The following is a 21,916-nucleotide window of genomic DNA, read 5'->3' as shown; positions in this document are numbered from 1 at the left end:
TGGGTAGATGAAAATCCACGTGAAAAAGACCCAGAGCTTTCAATAGGTTTCAAGCTCAACGTGACAAATCGCATTAATAGAAATTTCCTTTGCACTAACCTAAAACAAATCCGTTCCTTTGACAACGCTTTAATATTTAAACTTTGAAAATTTTTTGTTCTTAGCATAAATGCCCCCAATTCTAGGATCTGTTCCTTATACCAACTGGTTATGAGATTCTTCATCATCCAGTGCTCATCTTTTTCTTTGCCTATGCTAATTGGTAAACGTCTTTCTGAAAATGTGACAGAACCGAGAGCAACGTTACCCATGTCATCTCTCTAGCAAAAATTATAGCATGCCTAGTAACTAAACTTGAGTAGTTATAATTACACTTCTCATTATTTGTCTGTCTCAAATATGATTAGAAATTCTAGGAGTGATTTAGAAAACCCAAGAAAATCAAGAGTAAAACTTTTAGAATTTGTAATACATGGTAGTAAATGAGTAGAATGGAAGATAAATATATTGTACAAAAATCATTTTTCTTCCTGTACACAAGTGAAAAGAAAGTTAAAGATAAAATGAAGTTAGGCAAAGATTTCTTAAATAAAACACCAAATGCATGGTCCATAAAATAAAAATTCATAAGTTGAACCTCATCAAAATTCAAAACGTTTGCACTTCAAAAGACACCATTAACCTGGTGAGGTTGAGGAGAAAAGGGAACACTTATACACTCTTGGTGGGAGTGTAAATTAGCTCAAATGTTGTGGAAAGCAGTATGATGATTCCCCAAAGAGCTAAAAGCAGGACTACCATTTGACCCAGCCATCCCATTACTGGGTATATACCCAGAGGAATATAAATCATTCTACCATAAAGACACATGCACGCATATGTTCATTGCAGCACTACTCACAATAGCAAAGACATAGAATCGACCTAAATGCCCATTAATGACAGATTTGATAAAGAAAATATGGTACGTATACACCACCGAATACTATACAGCCATAAAAAAGAAAGACATCATGTCTTTTGCAGGAACATGGATGGAGCTGGAGTCTATTATCCTTAGCAAACTAATGCAGGAACAGAAAACCAAATACCATATATTCACACTTATAAGTGGGAGCTAAATGATAAGAACTTATGAACACAAAGAAGGAAACAGACACTAGGGTCTACTTGGCGGGGAGGATGAGGGAGGGAGAGGAGCAGAAAAGATAACTATTGGGCACCAGGCTTAAAACCTGGGTGTTGAAATAATCTGTACCATGAACCCCCATGACATGAGTTTACCTATGTAACAAACATTTACAGGTACCCCAAAACCTAAAATAAAAGTTTGTTTTTTTTTAAATAACTTATTTTTTTTTCTTAAAGCTTTTTAAGAAAAAAAAAAAAAGATGAGCAACAGACTGGGACAAAATATCTGCAAACACATTTGCAACATATCCAGAATATACAAAGAATTCTCAAACTCAATAATAAGCAGACAGACCAAACAACAGGCAAAAGATATGGGCAATTATTACACCCAAGAAGATGCATGAATGGCTAATAAGCACGTGAAAAGTTGCTCAACATCATTAATCATTAGCAAAATGCCAATTAAAATCCAAATGTCATATTACTTAACAGCCACCAGAATGGCTATAAAGAAACAAAACGGACAATAATAAATATTGTCAAGGATGTGGAGAAATGGGAACCCTCATATGTTGTTGGTGTAAATGTAAAATGGGGCAGCCACTTTAGAAAACAGCTTATCAGTTTCTCAAGAAGTTAAACATAAAAGTACCATAACAATTTTCCTGTTAGTATTCACCGAAGAGCAATGAAAACATGTCCACACAAAGACTTGTACACAAACATTCAGAGCGGTATTGTTTATAACAGCCTCAACTGAAAATCATCTAAGTGTCCATCAGTTGAATGGATAAAGAGCATGTGGTATATCTATAAAATGGAATATTATTCATAAATTAAAAAATAACCAACTACAGACACATGCTCTGCCATGAGTGAACCTCAAACATATGGGAGTTGAACAATGAGAACACACGGACACAGGGAAGGGAACATCACACACTGGGGCCTGTCGGTGGGTTGGGGGCTAAGGGAGGGATAGCATTAGGAGAAATACCTAATGTAGATGACGGGTTGATGGGTGCAGCAAACCACCAGGGCACGTGTATGCCTATGTAACAAACCTGCACGTTCTGCACATGTATCCCAGAACTTAAAGTATAATAATAAAAAAAAATTATGTGAAGTGAAAAAAGCCTGGCACAAGCAACTATCTATTGTAAGATTCCGTTTATATGAAATGCCCAGAATAAGCAACGTTAAAGAGACAGAAAGTAGACTAGTGGCTTCTGGGGCTAGGGGTGGTTTCCTGGTGGATGAGAATTAACTATAAACGATCAAGAGGGATTTTATTGTGAGGGGATTGAAATGTTCTAAAGCTGATTTACAGTAATGGTTGCACAGAGTAAAGTCACTAAAAAATCATTGAACTCTACACTTAAGATGAGTAATTTTTTGATATGTAAAATATACCTTAATAAAGTTTTTATTTTATTTTTTAATTTTTCCATAAGTTATTGGGGTACAGGTGGTATTTGGTTACATGAGTAAGTTCTTTTGTGGTTATTTGTGAGATCCTGGTGCACCCATTACCTGAGCAGTATACACTGCACCATAGATGTTGTCTTTTATCCCTCATCCCCCTCCCACCCTTCCCCCAAAGTCCATTGTATCATTCTTAGACCTTTGTGTCCTCATAGCTTAGTTCCCACATATCAGTGAGAACATGTGATGTTTGGTTTTCCATTCCTGAGTTACTTCACTTAGAATAACAGTCTCCAGTCTCATCCAGGTCATTGCAAATGCTGTTAATTCATTCCTTTTTATGGCCAAGTAGTATTCCATCGTATATATATACAACAGTTTCTTTATCCACTCATCGATTGATGGGCATTTGGGTTGGTTTCACGATTTTGCAATTGTGAATTGTGCTGCTATAAACATGCATGCACAAGCATCTTTTTCGAATAATGACTTCTACTCCTCCGGGTAGATACCCAGTAGTGGGACTGCTGGATCGCATGGCAGTTCTACTTTTAGTTCTTTAAGGAATCTCCACACTGTTTTCAATAGCGGCTGTACTAGTTTACATTCCCACCAGCAGTGTTCCCTGTTCACTGCATCCATGCCAACATCTACTGTTTTTTGATTTTTTGATTATGGCCATTCTTGCAGGAGCAAGGTGGTATCGCATTGTGGACAGGAGATTTTGTTTTATTATATATATTTTTAAAAGAACAGGGAAATAAAGTTGTTTTAAAGATATACATATATATAATAAAAACAAAATCTTCTATAGCAACGACAACTTTAAAAAGACCCAGAGATCACATTAAGAAATAACCAAAATATAAAGATAAACTTTTCCAGAAAACATGATTGCACATATGAATAAACAGAAATATACCACATGTTATAAAGATGGCTGTTTCTTCCAAATGAAGTTGAAAGTATTAAGGCACACCAATCAAAAACCCCAGTGGTTTATATTTTTGAATTTGTCATTTGAAAGAAGAAACAGAAGTGCTAAAAAAGAGAAAGTGGAAATGAAGGTAGATGATGCAGAGCTTTACCCTACAAATATTACAACTCAGGATAAAGCAAACATCTTTAAATACTGTGGCACAGAGAGGGACTGATAGACTGATGGAACAGAATACATAGTTTTGAGGTAGACTGATGAACTTAGAACTTCAAATATGGTAGAGCAAACATCATAAATCATTAAGAAGAACTGGTTACTCACCAAAAAACGTTAAGCCCACTAGTCACTTTGAAAACAAAAGAAATAACATTATATACTCCCCACTGTCATTCCTGTGGGATTTCTTTGCCCAGAATATCACCCTTTGGAGAGCCATCTCTCCTCCACAGCTTGTATTCTGATGGGCTGTCAATCATACCTTTCCTATCCTTGGGGCTGGAGGACAAGGCTCAGGTTGGGCAAAATACTCAATCTCATTGGCTGCAGCGACTGGCTCAGAGATGGGCACATGATCCAAATAGGACCAATCGGAGACCTCCCTCAAGGAATTTGCTATACATGCCGGGCAAGAGAGGGTCTCTCTTCCTCCTGAGTCAGGAGTTATAAAGGCATAGGCATAGAGACCATCTTTCCAGACTGTGCAAACAAGAAGTCAACATTCAGAAGAAGTAAAGTCATGAAATATGAGAGAGTTTAAACCCTGATATCTCCTAGTTTAGGTCCCAGAGCTGGTTATACTGCGGCAAGCTGGACTCATTTTCCAGATGTGTGAGATAAGTCTTTTTTCGGTCACTTCTATCACTGGTAACTGAAAATGTTTTCACAAAAATGTTTTGACTCACTTTACTCAGTAATCAAAAGATTTCCTAAATAATTAAAACAGGTTAAAGGAAAAATTAAAATAAACTAGGCTAGAATGAAATATAGAGGAATATAAAATTGATCTTGAAAAAAATGGATTTTCTAACCATAGAAGTGATAAAAGAATATCCCAGAGAAAAATGGGCAATGACAGTAATAAATAATTAAGAAGAGAAGAAAATCTAATAGCTAATAAACACATAAAAATGTTCAACCTATGAGCAATTAATGACATCCAAATCTAAACTTGATACAATTTTGAATAATAAAAGTAATAAAGTAACAGTAATACTTAATGCTAGTCAGGGTGTTGTGCAATTAATACTTTAATAAAGTGAGAGTAGGAATAACATTTTTTCACGAACGATTTGAAAGTATGTATCATCTAATTATTCTGCTTCTTGGAATCTATCCTAAGGAAAAATATGAAATTTTTGCTTAAAATTGTACATATAAGTGAGTTCATACAGCTTTATTTTTAATAGTGAAAGCTTAGATGTAACTTAAATAACCCATAATATGGTATGCTACATAAATTATGGGATACTTATAAATAGACTATAATTCAGCCATTAGAGTGTTTTAGAAAAATATTTAGAGAACATGCATAATATAATGTTAAATAAAACAAGCAATCTATGATGTTTTATATATAGGATATGATCTCAGTTTCATTTTTCAACATTCTACATGTAGAATGAAACAAACTACATATTAACAATGGCTATCTATGGGTGACTTTTATTTTCTTTTGTATAGAATACTAAGCTTTCCAAATTTTCTCCAGCAAAAACATCAGAGAAAAACTTAAAGAGAAAGCATATGACTTTTGCTAGCTGTGTCCTTGCCCAGAAAATCACCTTGAAAGCCTCTTGCATCAATTATATTTCACCTACTTGCAGGAGTTCCTGAGAAATTAAGGGGTACTCAACATTGATAAGCAGTTGATTAAAACAGTACTTAACACAGCACAGGGCAGAAAGGGGCATTTGTGTGTGAAGGTGAAGGAAGGGGAGCAAAGCAGGAGGAGATCATCCAAAGGTCGAGAAACAACTTATGAGAATTGCTTTTGTTCAGCCTGAAAAAACATTTCCATTTAGTTCTTCAACTTAGTTTGGTGCCGAAGTCCTGTGACAAGGGCTGAACCATTGCACCTATTTATATATTCAAGTCCCATCCAGGCAGTGCGAAATTCCAAAGAAACAGGCATAATCATTTGGATGTACTGTAAAACGGGTGTGCTTTTAATGAATGTGCAAAGGTTGTATGGATCAATTGTCCATTTGATTAATTCTTCTGGCAGGAGAGAATTAAATATACTTAGGCTACACACCAGTAAAAGCTGAATGCTTTTTAAAATGTGATTTTCTATGTTGAGGCCAATTTTTTTCTGTGCAAAAAACATTTCTTGAGATAATAATGGAAGTCAATGAGAAAATGGAATTTGCCATATAAATATTCAGCTACATACTACTTTGTCAGAAAAGCAACTAATGCGCAAACAAGGTGAAGGTCTGTATAGTATTCACCATTATTTTAGCTAACCTTCCTTTCAAGTTCTTATTTGCATCATTTCACAATAGAGGCCATAAATCCCTATTTCAGAAATAACGCATTGTCAAAACTTTACCCTTTCCCTCTATAAGGTATTCAGCACCAGTGTACTAGAGACCTCTAAATCCAAAAGAGGTAATTATCTTCAATTCCTGGGCGAGTGCAAAGGCCCAGGGAAAAGACAAATCTTGTACTTTTTATCACTTGGAATGATAATGTCTGATATATCGGTGGAAAGGATGGAAATATTCTGAAGGCCTGGCACATATCTAGAGGCTCAGGAATCATTTCATTGCATTCACTCAAGGAGTATTTCTTGAGTGCCCATTGTGTGCTAGACACAGTGCTAGGTCCTGAGAGTAGAGAAGAAATGAAGGTCAATGTTATCTTGGAACATACAGTCTAGAGCGCGGGATAGATTTATCAAATTGCCCAAATACATAAGGGCTTCATTATTCTGTCCCAAGTGGTATAAACTCCCAGAAGGTCAATGTTATCTTGGAACATACAGTCTAGAGCACGGGATAGATTTATCAAATTGCCCAAATACATAAGGGCTTCATTATTCTGTCCCAAGTGGTATAAACTCCCAAACTATTAGCTCATATTCCAAGACAGGCAGAAAAATTCATTGCAGTAGGGAAGACTGACTATACAGGACCTCCTTCCTGCTAATGACTGAGAATGGCCCTAAAGACAGATACTAGAAGAGTCCAGTCTGAATGAAAAGGTGGGAACCACTTTTCCTTTAACCCAGACAGGATGAGCTCCTCCAACTAATCGGCCCAAGTAACACCTGTAAGACTCCACGCCCCCCACCCCCAATTCCAGTTGCTGCTTCCTTTACCATCTAGCTACAGACAGATCGACATCTCCCTCTGGAGAGGTGCTATTTGCATTTGTCTTAAGCTGAGGTAGGGAGGAAGATGGATTCCCAGCTAAGAGCAAAACACAGAGTAGCTCTTTCTTCTTCACTGGGAGCCAAGACACAGACAGAGTCCTGGACAGACCTTGCCCCTAAGTCAACTTCCCTGCTTGATTCTGTCTAATCTTATGATCTGGGTCCTCAATATTTAAATGTCATTCATTCATTTGATGATTATTAATTCAACACTTACTAGGGGCTGGGGACATAACAGCAAACACGATAGACAAACGTTCTTGATTGCTAGAGGTTTACATTCCAAAGGGGAATGCCAACAAGAAGTAGGCAAGCCAGGTCATTTCAGAATGGGGGAAACGTTAAGATCAACAGAGGCTTTGTCAGGGTTACCTGCTCTATCTCTGTGTGTGTGTGTGTGTGTGTGTGTGTGTGTGTGTGTGGTGGGAGAGGCTGCCTTTTAGAAACAGTGGTCAGGGAAGGCCTCTGAGGACAGAGAGTAGAACAAAAGCATGAGAAGGTACCAGTGGAACAGACGGCCTTGAGAATGGCGTTCTAGGAAGAGGGAAGCACATGTGTGCAGGTGCTGAGGTGGAATGAACTCCAGGTGATCAAGGAATAGAAAGGAGGCCATGTAGTTGGAGTATAGGGAGTGAGACATCAGGGTGATTGATGGGAACCACCAAGTCCCATGCAGAGTTCACATTTTGGTCCATGCAGAGTGGGGAGCCACTAGAGACAGTGATGTGCCCTCTAAGGGGTACCACAAAAAAGAGACATACAGAGTAAGAGGGAAGCAGTTCGAGTTGGACTCTCCTCTCCCCTTCCAGACTGGGGAGGAAAATGAATTAAAGAAGTGAAAAAACATAGGAGCAGAGGAACCATCTTGACCATGATGCTTCAGCTATGAGGTGTTGAGCTATGAATCATGTTGGGATTTTCAGGTACTTACTTTGGATTTTCCATGTCCTACTCATTCCATGAACACAGTGACTGCAGTTTAACTGAACTGGAAATACTTATCAAATACTTGCAAGTATATCTGAGGATTTGACTAAAATACAAGTGATATCACTGAGAACAGGAGAAAAGTCCAAAAATAGCACAGATTCTATCTGGTCATTTTAACTGTAACTCACAATTTCTGACAATCTCTTCATTACCTACAAGTCATTCATCTCAGTGAACCAGTTATTCAGACATACAACTCCTTTTGGGGAAGAGGAGATTTAATGTTCGATGGAATTACAAGGAAAGGGTATGAACTCCCGGCAGAATTGACAGAAGTCTCAGCGGAATTAAAATACCATTTCTCCCATGCATCATGACTTATTGTTCTGCCCTCACTCTCCTTTACCTGTGTTGTGCTGTCAGATGAATCTTCATAAAGTACAGATTTCACACTCTGATGAAATTTCTCAATAGTTTATCACTACTTACTGGATAAAGAATATATTCTTCATACTCTATATTCTGACTGACTCCTTCATGGCTGACTACCTCCCCCAAAGTCTGAACTCCCTCTTCTAGGAACATATCTTGAGTTTTCCCACGTCTGTGACTTTGCCCACAATATGCCATTTTTCAGCAATATTTATCAATAACTCCTTAACTTTTGGGGATGCATAGCATTTTAACAATTAATGAATGCTGTATATCCTCTTAATAGAAAAAGTTACTTGTGAACAGATTTCTATACAATTTCATGGACACCCCGACAGTAATCTCATAACCTATTGAAATCCTACTGGAATCCAATACATCCTTCAAGCTCCAGATCAAATACCATCTCTCCCCTGAAGCCTTTCCAGTTCTTTTCCTTCTACTGTGAGTGGGGCCCTCTGTGCTCAAAGGGCTTTCTGCTGAGTCACCTGCTTGGAAATTTTTTGCATATGGCCTCGTACCTTATTTTATACTATGGCCTTGTACTTTTCCCCTTGGTGATATTTAAATTTGTATCTACATATGTCTTATTTCCCTCATTAGAACTGGAGTTTAAGGGCAGAAAATGTTTTAGTCATCTTAGTATTCCCAGTGACTTGTTCGGTGTCTAGTGTGAATTCATTCATGTGTGAATTAATATTAAGTGATGGAAATGATGTCTTTCTAAAAAAAAAAGCAAGCTCCTGAATGGTTGGAACTACCTTGCTTATTTCTTTGCATTCCCAGAGTAAGAGGTACTGAATAAATGTGCCAGTTAGTTCATCAACTGATTGACAAGAAAATAATAATAGGGATCGATTACTGAGCACTTATATACTAACCTCCTTAGGAGTATTACTGTCTTTTTTATATGCTTGTTTTAATGAACCATATTTATTTTTAGAAATACACCTGGAAAGCAAAATACATTATTCACTTACTTAAGAGTTCTTCATTAAATTGCACCATGACATTTTCAAGAGAATAGTTTTAGAAAGTTATTATAATCTTTGTGCAGTAAACATTCTATAGTATATTTCTTAACTTTAATGAATATACAGAGAAATACCTCTTTGTGTTTTATAAATGGAGGTGAGGGGGTTACCAGTACGCTTTTTAAATTGATACATATTTGACATATTTATGGGGTATATGTGATATTTTATTACGTGCATAGAATGTAATGATCAAGTCAGGGTATTTGAGTTATCCATCATCTTGAGTATTTATCATTTTTGTGTATTAGGAATAACTGAAGTTCTCTCTTCTAGCTACTTTGTACAATACAGTGTTGCTAGCTATAGTCATGCTATTCTGCTGTTGAATGACAGAACTTATACTTTTATCTAATTGTATGTTTGTATCTGTTAACCTACCTCTCTTCATCTCCCTCCTACTCTCCCTCCCAACGTTACTGTCTTTAATCCTTACAATAATCATGGAAGTTATGAGTTACCACTTCCATTTCACAGATGAGAAAACCAAAACTTAGGTCAATTTTTTTCATAATCAAACAGCTGGTACGTGTTAGGGCTGGTGTTAGAACTTGGGTGTGTATGACCACTTAGTAATTCCTCAAAAAGTCACGGCTCATTGATTTGCTCTGGATTTGTTCCAAGAAAGGCTCTGCCCTACATCCTTTCAGTTTCACTTTAAACTGGCTCTGTTGAGTCAGGCCCTTTCCCTGTAGCTCTATGGACAAATAGCAAGTGACAGGGACTTTGACCCTAGATGCCCACTAGCTGGCCCGAAGCAGACAGCAGTAAGGCTGTCAGTGGTTGACACCAGTGCTCACCTGTCAGTCAAAGGTGTGATCACCAGGCGAGGTGTGTTTCCCAGGTACTCATAGGAATACAAAAACTGGGCATCACAGATGTTGGCAAAGCAGTGTTTGACCTCATCATCCCAACGATGGCGCAGCTGAGACAGCCAGAGGAAAGCCTGGGCATTGTCTACCTAAAGAGAGAGTGGTAGAGTAGGTGGGTGAATCGTAGGCAGCAGGTGGTCCCTTGGCCACAAGACACACAGGGGTCTGATGCCTTGGCTGTTGACTGCTGCTAAAGTGTGCAGCATGCTGTGGCCACCGCAGCATAGAAAGCACAAGCTGCTCTGATTACAGGATTCTATCCCAGCACTTTGGGAGGCCAAGGCAGGCGGATCACCCGAGGTCAGGAGTTTGAGACCAGCCTGACCAACATGGAGAAACCCCGTCTCTACTAAAAATACAAAGTTAGCTGGGCGTGGTGGCACATGCCTGTAATCCCAGCTACTTGGGAGGCTGAGGCAGGAGAATCGCTTGAACCCGAGAGGCGGAGGTTGCGGTGAGCCAAGATCACACCATTGCACTCCAGCCTGGGCAACAAGAGCGAAACTCCGTGTCAAAAAAAAAAAAGAAAAAAAGTAGGAGCAGCCACTGTGATCCTCCCCCAGCTGTCTGGTCAGTGCTGTACAGACCCTGGGGCCCCCATATTTTGGCTGTATGCGAGCTGTTCTCAGTGTAGCTGTACACAAAAGTGGGCACCCCTGGATGTTTGGGACCCACCTTCTGAGCAATCATCTTGGCTACCACATCCCGGGCATGCACATCGATGGTGCATATGGTCATAATCTTCTGCCGGTCTCCCTTGGAGAGCTGGCCAATCAGCATGGTGATGAGGGTTTTGAGCTGGGCCACTTGCTTCTTATTATAGTCCTTCATGGCACTCTCATAGCCTTCCTCCAGCCTGGCAAATGCCATGCCCACTTCTGTTGTCCACCAGATCTGAGTACAGGTCAGGGCCACCTGTGGCAGCAAGAGTTGCCTAGTAAAGCTGTTACCATGGCTGTTTCCAACCAACCCACTTATCACACAGCAAGGGCTCAGGATGTAATTGTGTGGGTGACATGAGCCCCATCCCTCCCTCTTCCACCAGCACTGATTAAGTGAACCATATGCTCTAAACCCTTGAAGGTGTGAAGTTGTTGCGGCACAGGTGGGAAAAGCACTTTCTGCTCCTGAAAAATGTATCATCCGGTTGAGAAGAACCCAAGATTGACTGATCAAGGCCGGTAGCTTCTAGAAATTGTGATGTGGATGATTCAGCCTTTTACTTCCCAGAGGTAGCAACTTTCCCAAGCTTGGGAGGATGACAATATGTTGCCCAAGCATCCCAGTGACACCCAGTCTTTGCTCTGCTCCTCTGTGGTCTGACAACCTAATTTAGTGAGCCACTGCTGATCACCTACGGCACACATTTGCTCTTCTATCATACTTTCACTACATTTTAAAGATATTTTAAAACCTTAAAGTGCCTATTTTTAAATGCCAAGATGGAAGATATTGAAATTCAATTGTGGTTAATAAGATTTGCATTTTCAGAGATTAAAAATAAATAAATAGAAAAAGCAATTGAAATACATATTTCTTCTATTTGCTGGAAAGCTTTGTATGGAACATGCATAACTTTGATTATTCATGGTGGGGAATTTAGATCCATTGCTCATCTGTAGTATCATTTGGTTTGAGGGACACCACTCTAGGTGACATTTACTGCAATAGAGGGAGGCAACACATTCTCTTGTCTCAAAATTCTGATGCAGGTAAACAAGGAAGCCTGATGGGAATTACTCCCTTTGTGAAATGGAGAATCTTGCTGTAGTAAACAGCACCATTTCTGTTCATCCACTTTTCCCTTTGAGTTTATGTCCCATTAGATTTTGTTAAAGAAGCTCCTCCTCATTGGCAGCCTTACTGGGATAACTTGAGAGAATGTTCCAACCCTACTGTTAATAAACACCTCTTCTTCTCTGCAGTGCAGACTCCTTTCTCTTCTCTTCTTCATAGCCAAATTTCTCCCTGCTATCCACACACATTCACTGTGAATACTTTCTTTTTATATATTTATTTACTTTTTTTTGAGATGGAGTCTCGCTCTGTCGCCCAGGCTGGAGTGTAGTGCCACGATCTCAGCTCACTGCAAGCTCCGCCTCCTGGGTTCACGCCATTCTCCTGCCTCAGCATCCCAAGTAGCTGGGACTACAGGTGCCCGCCACCATGCCCAGCTAATTTTTTGTATTTTTTAGTAGAGATGGGGTTTCACTGTGTTAGCCAGGATGGTCTCGATCTCCTGACCTCATGATCTGCCCACCTCGGCCTCCCAAAGTGCTGGGATTACAGGCGTGAGCCATCACGCCCAGCCACTGTGAATACTTTCTACTTTTTCCCACTCCTCAATTTTCCCCTGCAATGTGGCCCCTTCCCTACCACTCCCCTGAAATGGCCTCACCAAGTTTATCCATGAACCTTCTTCATCCTCTTTATTTTGCTTGATCTCTTAGAAGTGTTTGACATTTCCTACCTCTTACCTGCTACCAACAGTTTCTTACTTGGTTTCCATGATTACTGTTTCCCAGTTTTCCTTCTGCCCCCAAAGATCATTTCTCATTCTGCTTTACTGGTTCCTCCTTCCTCCTCCCCAGGCTCTGAATGATGCTCAAGAATTTGTTCTGCACTCTCTTCTCACTCTACATACTTTCCAAGGGCAATCTTATCTACTCTATGGCTTTGATGACTACTAAATGTCTGCAACCCCCAAACAGAGCAACACTACTACTATACCTTAACTGAGGGAAGGAGGAGGGGCCTACTGTAGCCAGAGTTACTTTAAACATTTCTTGTTAGGTCTGGCTTCTCTCTTATTATGCTTCTAAGAAACCTATAAGGAATTCAGATCTATCTCAGAATCAAGTCACACTCTCTCACATGGTCTATAGGAACTGGCTTCCAGAATCCACCTGCAGCCTTTGCTCCTCCTCTGCTTACTCTGGCTCAGACATGCCTGCTCACCCTGGCTTCTGAGCCTCGGCTCTTCCTCCTACTTGGTTGCTCTTTGCTCCCATTTTTAGCTTGCTAACTCCTGCTTCACATCTCAGCTTTCATATCATATGCTCAGGGGCGTATCCCCAGACCTCATGAGCTATCTGTATGCTCCCAGAGTACCCTGAGCCTCCCCTATTAAAACACCTGTCATGGCCGGGCGCGAAGGCTCACGTCTGTAATCCCAGCACTTTGGGAGGCCGAGGCGGGCGGATCACTTGAGTTCAGGAGTTTGAGACCAGCCTGGCCAGCATGGTGAAACCCCATCTCTACCAAAAATACAAAAAAAATTAGCCAGGCCTGGTGGCGCATGCCTGTAGTCACAGCTACCTGGGAGGCTGAGGCAGGAGAGTGGCTTGAACTTGGGAGGTGGAGGTTACAGTGAGCCAACATCGTGCCACTGCACTTCAGCCTGGGCGACAGAGCAAGACTCCGTCTTAAAAAACAAAAAACAAAACAAAACAACAACAACAAAACACCAGTCATATGTGTCAGCAGTTCAGTTCCACATGAGTCTGTAAACTCCAGCAAGACAGGATTCATTGTCTTGTTCCCTGCTGGTGTGTCCTGTGCTCAGCACAGAGCTTGGCACATAGAAAGTAGGCTGGCTCAAAGAGTTGAACTGTTGACATTTTCTCCCTTCTGTAGCCAATGAGGGCAAAAAGAGATCACCCTTGATCTCCCAAGGTCAGGGTTGACTTAGGTCATGATTGTTAATCCCCCTGCTCCCACCTGCTGACCGCTCACAGTGGTCTGGGATTCAAGCCTTCCTGGCTGTGAAGCACGCAGCCAGCCTGATGTCTACCAGCTGCTGAAGGCTGGGGGAGGCTGCGGAGGAAGACAGCCCCATGGAGGATGGGGATCCCATTAGGAGAATACCTGAGCTGGGTAGTCAAAAAGCCACTGCTCCCTCGGCTTTTCTTCATAGGCAGTTACACCTTCTGTCATCTCATGCCTCACAGTGGCCTTCATGTGACCAAGGACATGGTTCAGCCATATTTCTACCTGAAAGAACAACTCGGGTTAGACGCTGGGTGCCTAAGAAGTTTTGATTAGTCCTACATATTTTCTTCCACTCAGTCTGAGGGAGTGAAGGAAAGGGAGCCCAGACATTGTATATAGCCCCAAGTGGCTGCCAGAAGGTGCAGAGAGACGTGCTGTTTACGTAATCCGGGATGGTGGTAAGTGAGACCCAGACTTAATTAACAGCAGGCTGATGTGTGCATTTGGAATATGCAGGACAGAGTAGCAGGTTAAGGGGGTGGGGGCTGTCACCCAGAGCTCACACAAGGAAACAGAAATCTGGGTTGAGCTGGGTGTAAATAAATCAGTGGCTTCTTATGACCTTGTCCGCTCTGAGTATGAAGCGCAAACCAGGATTGTATTCCCCATCTAAATGCTTTCTGGGTCTACAGAAAGAACACATTGTGAATGAAACCCCAGGGCCACCCTCATATAACTGAGAAGCAATTATTTTCTGGCACTAGAATTGCTTTCTTAGATATAGGTGATAAGGGTGGAACCCTGTAAAATATCCTTACCCCAGCTGTTAGTTGGCACTAGATGAGAATCCCCAGGGGCAATACTTTGCTGGATCATTTCGGATGATAACCAAAGAAAGGCTTATACTTTAGCGGTGGTGCTAATGGATGGGAAGGAGGCTTAAGGGGTTAAATGGTCCCATGGTTTGCGTCCCTTGCATTGGACATGGAGATTTGGAGGAGGCAGTTCCTGGAGCATGGTGGTAGTTGGTTCTCCAAGGGGAAGGCTGTGGGAGGAAGTGATGCTGAGGCACATGTGTGCAGAGAGGGGACATCTCAGGAAAGCAGTTGGTTCCACGAAAGGACATTTTTCTCCCAGGGAGGGTGTAAGTGTCCCAGATTCCCCCGGAGGATGCTCCAGGGGTTGCCATGTTGACGTCTCCTGGTGCCGCTAATCATTTTTAAATCCTTTTCTCATTAACTTGGGTAGTTGTTTATGTGCATTTTATTCCCCTCTGCACAGGTCTTTGGTTAAGGAAAAGATATGAATGTTGACATGTGTCCTTCTCTGAAAGAAGAAAGCAGGGCGCCAGCTGCTGCTCCAACGTCAGTTCCAGTCAAAGAAGCTGGCTCTTGGAGGGCATGGACAGCAGCTCTGGACCAAGGCCAGAAAGGCCCTCCTACAGTTGATGCTGATCATATTTGAATGAAGGCATTTGAGAGAGAAAAGCAGAAGGAGGGGAAAGGGCTATTGTGTTACCTGCCCGCTGCAGTCACAGGGCTCACTGAAAGCCACATACTCTTCTTCTTTGCTGTACATGCCGAGGCTTGTCTTGGTTGGTTCCCCACTGGCATCTAGCTGGAATCGCATCTTGGCCATGTTGTCAAAGAGTTTGGAAAGGTGACGTTGAACCTATGAAGGGAAACCAGGCCAAAGGATCATAGAACGTGTTCGGGAAGCTGCTTATTAGAATTGTTTAGAGGCCTACCATGTGGCAATCATTGTGAAAGACAGAGTGGTGGATACCAAACATTTAGAAGGAAGTTTGTGGGAACAACGCTGATATGAGGACAGGAATAAAATGAATCCGTAGACGTGGCCAAAGGAAGACTGAATAAAACTAGTGAGAGTCGTGCACTAGCTATAAACCAACTAAGTCACAATGGTTTGACTAAATTTGGATTGGCCTACTACACATAGGACTAGATTGGAGAAAAATATGATGGTCAAGTTGTAAACCTTCTTCCTAAGAAAACACTACCATGGTACAGGACATGAGCAAACGACCATCTAGTAGAAGAATGCTAACATACACTGAATCTGGTGAGTCAACAGTGGTGGTGGCAGAGGCCTGTGGAAGAAGTCACCCAATTTTTTTTTTTTTTTTTTTGAGACAGAGTCTTGCTCTGTTGCCCACGCTGGAGTGCAGTAGCACAATCTCGGCTCACTGCAACCTCCACCTCCCAGGTTCAAGCAATTCTCCTGCCTCAGCCTCCTGAGTAGCTGAGATTACAGGCGTGTGCCACCATGCCTGGCTAATTTTTGTATTTTTAGTAGAGATGAGGTTTCACCATGTTAGTCAGGCTGGTCCTGAACTCCTGATCTTGTGATCCGCCCACCTCGGCCTCCCAAAGTGCTGGGATTACAGGTGTGAGCCACCACACCCGGCCATAGCCACCCCATTCTTGAAACCTCTTCAGTTCAACAAACACACATCAGAAGGGTTCCAAGCAGCGCAGGCATGCTCATGGCAAGCATAAAGTCTGGCTGTGCCAGGCTGCTCCCAGCCATGGCATCTGAGGAGTAGAGGTCCTCTACAGTGATTGCCTAGGGCTGTAATGCTAGGAGGGATGCTGGACAGAGCTATGTTGTGGTCCTGAGGTGAAGAAAATGGCAGACTAAAGGAAAAAGAATAAACAGAACCTGCCCCCTGGTAGAGCTTCTTGAATAATTACAAAGGGCCCTCCAGCTGCTGGTATCCTGACTTTTAATGCTAAATTTAGAACAACCAGCTCTCCAGCTTATGAGATGAGAGGACAAATCTAAGAGTGTTTAGGTAAACTGTGAAGGTACCCATGGAAACACCACCCACACTGATTTGGGACAAATATCAAGATAGACCTTTCTTTATTGAAAAACAAATGTAAATTAAAAATAACAACAATATGGAACCTATGAAAATATCCCAAAATTTAAAAGGAGAAAACAGGACTCAAGAGGGCCAAGAAGAGCATATATATATAAAATATATAATGTATCTATGTTATTTTATATATAATATATAATTAGTATGTATAATATAGAATATTAATATAATATTAATATTTTCTATCTAATCTAATATATAATTATTAACATATTATATATTATTTATTATTAATATATTAATATAATATACACAATATATTATATTAATATATTAATATAATACTAATATATAATTATATATTATATATAGCTAAATTTTATATGGGTATATATACTATGTATGCTATAAAGTAACATTATATATATAATTTTATATATAAATTTTTTTAACCTTTATACATAATTATATATAACTTTACATAAAATTGTATATGAAATTTTTTAAACCTTTAATAATGGAAACAAATCAATTTGGAAACCATCACCTTGTTTTTCTTTCAATTACATTAAAGAAACATGAAGTCTATAAAATGTGGTGAAAGATGAGTTGGCAGAGGTAGAGAAATAAAGTAAGGAGACTAACAATAACAGAGTACAGTTTATAGCAGTATTAGCAACACTAAAGTGCAGAATTGACATAAAAATTAAATATGGTAGAAGAGCTTGAGAAACTTACTGATAAATGCCAAGGAAGAGGACTAAAAGATAAAAATATGATGAAAGAGAAGGTAATGTATATAGCATGTATAAAGTGGAATCTCAGCTTATGGAAGTATGATAAACCTGAATGAAAAAATATACAGATACATGGAATAGATGTATTATTTAAAAACATGCTAGAAGAAGACTTTTTCAAGATCATAAAAGCGCTGGTTTTCAGATAGGACAAAATCTCATCATGTTTTAGGGATAAATTAACAAAATAAAGCAAGTAGATAAGCATACAAATTTTTAGAAATTAATTTAAATTTTATTCTCTATAGGGACCTAGATAGAAAGAAATTAGGCTACCTAGAAATTTTTTTTAAAGCAGGCAGGCCTCAGATGACTTCTTTGTAACAACAAACAGCAGAGTGATATCTGCATGGATTGAGAGGTGATCACTGTGACTCATGAATTCTAACCCTAACGATTCACTTGCTCACATGTGAAATGACAGAGTCACAGATACAGAAGGAATTAGGATGTATTCCACCATGCTTCACCTCTTAGGGTGTGGGGAATACTCAAAAATGTACTCAAATCAAATAAGAAATCAATCAAAATAAATATTTAAGAATGAGTCCTATTCTGGTGGCTCATGCCTATAATCCCGACACTGTGGGAGGCCAAGACGGGAGGATCACTTGAAGCCAGGGGTTCAAAACCAGCAAGACCCCGCCTCTACAAAGAATTTTAAAAAATTAGCTGGGTGTGGTGGCTCATGCCTGTAGTTCCAGCTACTCTGGAGACTGAGGTGGGAGGACCGCTTGAGCACAAGAGTTTGAGGCTGCAGTGAGCTATGATCATGCCACTGCACTCCAGCCTGGGTGACAGAGCAAGATTCAACCTTAAAAAAAAATTAATTAATTTTTTTAAAAAAATGAGATATAAAAAAATCTGGCAGTGATCTGAACATAGAATGAATAAAAATACAGTTATAATACAGAATGCTAATGCATTAATAATAAATATTTCAACATCACCACACCTGGACTACTTTGGAAATATTTTCATCTATAGGAAAAAAAGAAGCACTATAACTTTCAGGGATAATCTCTCTTTAGTACTTGCTTCTGATCAACAAATCAAAACCTAATTTCACTAAGTTAGAAAGGGTAGGTCAAAGACAAAAAAACTTATGCATGTTTTCATCCTTTGGCTCTGTTTGAGAAGCTCTTGTCTGTTGCTTGTCATGAAGCAAAAGGGTGGAAACTTGGCAATATCTAACAAGACTACATATGTATCTACCCTTTGAGCCAGCAATCTCACTTTTAGGAGTTTACCTGGAAGACAGACGGCCAACAATACAAAGTCCAAGGTTATTCAATGCCACATTCTTTGTAATTACAAAATATAATAAATAACCTATGGCCAAACTGTGGTATATCAATCCATGGAGTATGATGCAAATATTAAAAAATGAGGGAGATATCTTTGACTTGATATGGAGTGATTTCCAAGCTATGTAGCTAAGTAGAAAAAAGCAAAGTGCAAACAGGTAGGCGTAGCATGCTACCTTTTGTGTACGAAAGAAGGGGAAATTAGAAACTGTACATGCATGAATGTAAATATGCATTTGCTTATTTTTGTAAAGATAGACATAGGAAAGCTAACCCAGAAATTAATGAAATTGGTTACCTATAGGGGGTGGAGCAGAGGTGGTTATGGCATGAAAGGAACAGAGGAGGCAAGGATACATCTCTGAATATATACATATCTTTTTGCATAGTTTGACTTTTGGAATCCTATCAGTGTCATACATATTCAAACAATCAAATAAACAAGTATGGGAAAAACCCTAACACTGAAAGCAAAATGAAGCAAATGAGCCCAACTATTCTTTAAATGAATAACAAAATCACATGAGGAAAAAGAACTCATCCAAGCATTTTGAGACCCAGACAATGTTGAGAGCAGAAGTTCTCATAGTGTAGTCCCTAGACCAGCAGCATATTGGGAAAATTCTTAGAAATGCAAATTCTCCAGCTCTACCCAGACGTAGTGAATCAGAAACAGTGGGAGTGGGACCAAGGAATCTGTACTTCGACAAGCCTTCCAAGTGATTCTGATGCACTCCCAAATTTCAGAACCAATGTCTGTAGCTCCAAATACCAACACTGCTTCAATCAGTTACTTTAATACTCAAAAAACCTTCGAACACAGCAGGTTTCTTCTGTTTTACAGATAAGGAAAGATAGTTGCTAAGAAGTCACATGTCCAAGACTGTATGGCTAGTAACTGTCTAGAACCAGAAGCCAGAACCCCACATTTTGGGCTTCCCATATATGCTTTTGCCAATAAGCCTTACCTCCATATTCAGTTAACATAACTTCCAATCTTATCTCCCTATAGAAATTTTAGCTATCGAGTTTGGCCGGTATTTCCTGGATCTTTCTTCAGAATCAGATTGAAGGCATTCTCTGCCAAGCCTCAACCCCTTCCAAAACCTTTGCCATCCTCAAAGATTCTCAGTTCTTTGTTAGAGATTAGCCTCTGATGGGCCAGAGGGCATGCTGAGCAGCAATACTGATGGGGATTAAGAAAGCTCCGAGGTGGCCGGGCGCAGTGGCTCACAGTTGTAATCCCAGCACCTTGGGAGGCTGAGGTGGGCAGATCACGAGGTCAGGAGATCAAGACCACCCTGGCCAACATGGTGAAACCCTGTCTCTACTAAAATACAAAAAAAATCAGCCGGCATGGTGGCATACACCTGTGGTCCCAGCTACGCGGGAGGCTGAGGCAGGGGGATGGCTTGAACCCAGGAGACGGAGGTTGCAGTGAGCCGAGATCGTGCCACTGACTCCAGCCTGGGCTACAGAGCAAGAATCCATCTAAAAAAAAAAAAAAGGAAAGAAAGAAAGCTCCGAGGTATGTGATGATGCTGGGGGCAACACAGACAGGTCTGAAGTACAGAATCTGCCAGAGATAAGAGGCATGATGGGGAGCCAGAAACTGCCTCCTGCTGGGTACCCCTCAGCCCTCCTAGACCTTTCTGCAGATGCTCCTCCAGCTTACCTGTTGTGGAGCTGTGCCGTTGGAAAGGATGTCTAACAGATCGGAGGAAGAAAGAAAGTAAAACCGCGGGAAGGCAAGCCTCTTGGTGTCGAGGTACTCTGCCAGGGCCTTCTCACACAGGCACAATCTGAGGGCACAGAATATAGAATTTCCCAATTAAGAATGTCTAGACCCATGGATACACATACATTACCTAAATGTACGTATATGCAATAGACGGAACATATGCAGAAATTAGCACAATGAACACTTAGAGATATTTGCAAAGATATACATGGATGTGTCTACCTTGGCGTCAACACCTCTAATAATGCCCCCATGCTACCCAAACACACAGGCAAAGAAAGGGACATGCAAGGCACACATACTCACTCCTGCCCACTGGTCTCAGAGACGATGGGGAAAAGGAAATGATGCCTTCTTATTAGAGAAGGGGTAACGGGTGGACCCTCACCTGCCCTGAATATCCTCCAGCTTTTCATACAGGCCTGGCTTGTTGGTGGTTTCCACTACATTTCGAGTTTTCTGGGCATCATAAGCTAGCTCTTTAAAGTCAATGTCGATGCCTTCAAACCTTTTAGAATCCTGCAAATAAAAATGTGGAAGCAATTAACCACCACTCCACTCAGTTCCTAGAAGCTCCCTCCATGGAGCCAGTTAGAAGCAGAAACTCGTTCCTGGGTTGTCAAATACAGAGAATAGACTCAAGGAAGGAAACACCCTTAGTTTAAGCTGCAGTTCTCCAACATTTTCAGCTTAGAACCCATTTACATTTTCAAAAATTATTTAGGAGTCCAAAGAGCTTTTGTTTATGTAGGTACTATCTATCATATCTTTCAATATTTTCTGTACCAGAAGCTAAAGCTTTTTTTAAAAGAAATTTCTAAAATATTCATTAATGCATTTAGACTGGGCGCTGTGGCTCACACCTGTAATCCCAGCACTTTCGGAGGCTGATGCAGGCTGATGGTTTGAGGCCAGGAGTTCGAGACCAGCCTGGCCAACATGGTGAAACCCTGTCTCAACTGAAAATACAAAAATTAGCTGGGCTGGGCTTGGTGGTGCACGCCTGTAATCTCAGCTACTACTCGGGAGGCTGAGGCATGACAATCGCTTGAACCTGGAGGGTGGAGGTTGCAGCTGCAGAGAGCCAAGATCATGCCACTGTACTCCAGCCTGGGCGACAGAGGGAGACTTTGTCTCAAAAAAAAAAAAAAAAAAAAAGGGGCATTTAAAAAGCAGCAATAAATCTGGGTGCGGTGGCTCACACCTGTAATCCCAGCACTTTGGGAGGCAGAGGCGGGTGGATCACAAGGTCAGGAGTTTGAGACCAGCCTGACCAACATGGTGAAACTCCATCTCTACTAAAGACACACACACACACACACACAAAAGCCAGTCATGGTGGCACGTGCCTGTAATCTCAGCTACTCAGGAG

General features: G+C 40.8%; 1 protein-coding gene across 1 annotated transcript in view; it reads right to left on the bottom strand.

Annotated features, from left to right (window-relative positions):
* Window positions 1-21,916, bottom strand: part of DNAH9 (dynein axonemal heavy chain 9) — a 379,881-nt gene that overhangs the window by 257,877 nt on the left and 100,088 nt on the right. The window contains exons 21-26 of the mRNA XM_054456248.2: window positions 20,933-21,063; window positions 20,479-20,605; window positions 15,373-15,525; window positions 14,011-14,136; window positions 10,819-11,058; window positions 10,072-10,232 (exon numbers count right to left, since the gene is read on the bottom strand). Coding sequence (XP_054312223.2) covers window positions 10,072-10,232; window positions 10,819-11,058; window positions 14,011-14,136; window positions 15,373-15,525; window positions 20,479-20,605; window positions 20,933-21,063 — 938 coding nt within the window. The remainder of the gene's footprint in view (window positions 1-10,071; window positions 10,233-10,818; window positions 11,059-14,010; window positions 14,137-15,372; window positions 15,526-20,478; window positions 20,606-20,932; window positions 21,064-21,916) is intronic.

Source organism: Pongo pygmaeus, chromosome 19 (assembly GCF_028885625.2).
Source record: "Pongo pygmaeus isolate AG05252 chromosome 19, NHGRI_mPonPyg2-v2.0_pri, whole genome shotgun sequence".
In the NCBI taxonomy this organism is placed as follows: Eukaryota; Metazoa; Chordata; class Mammalia; order Primates; family Hominidae; genus Pongo; species Pongo pygmaeus.
This window is presented reverse-complemented; position numbering and strand designations above follow the sequence as displayed.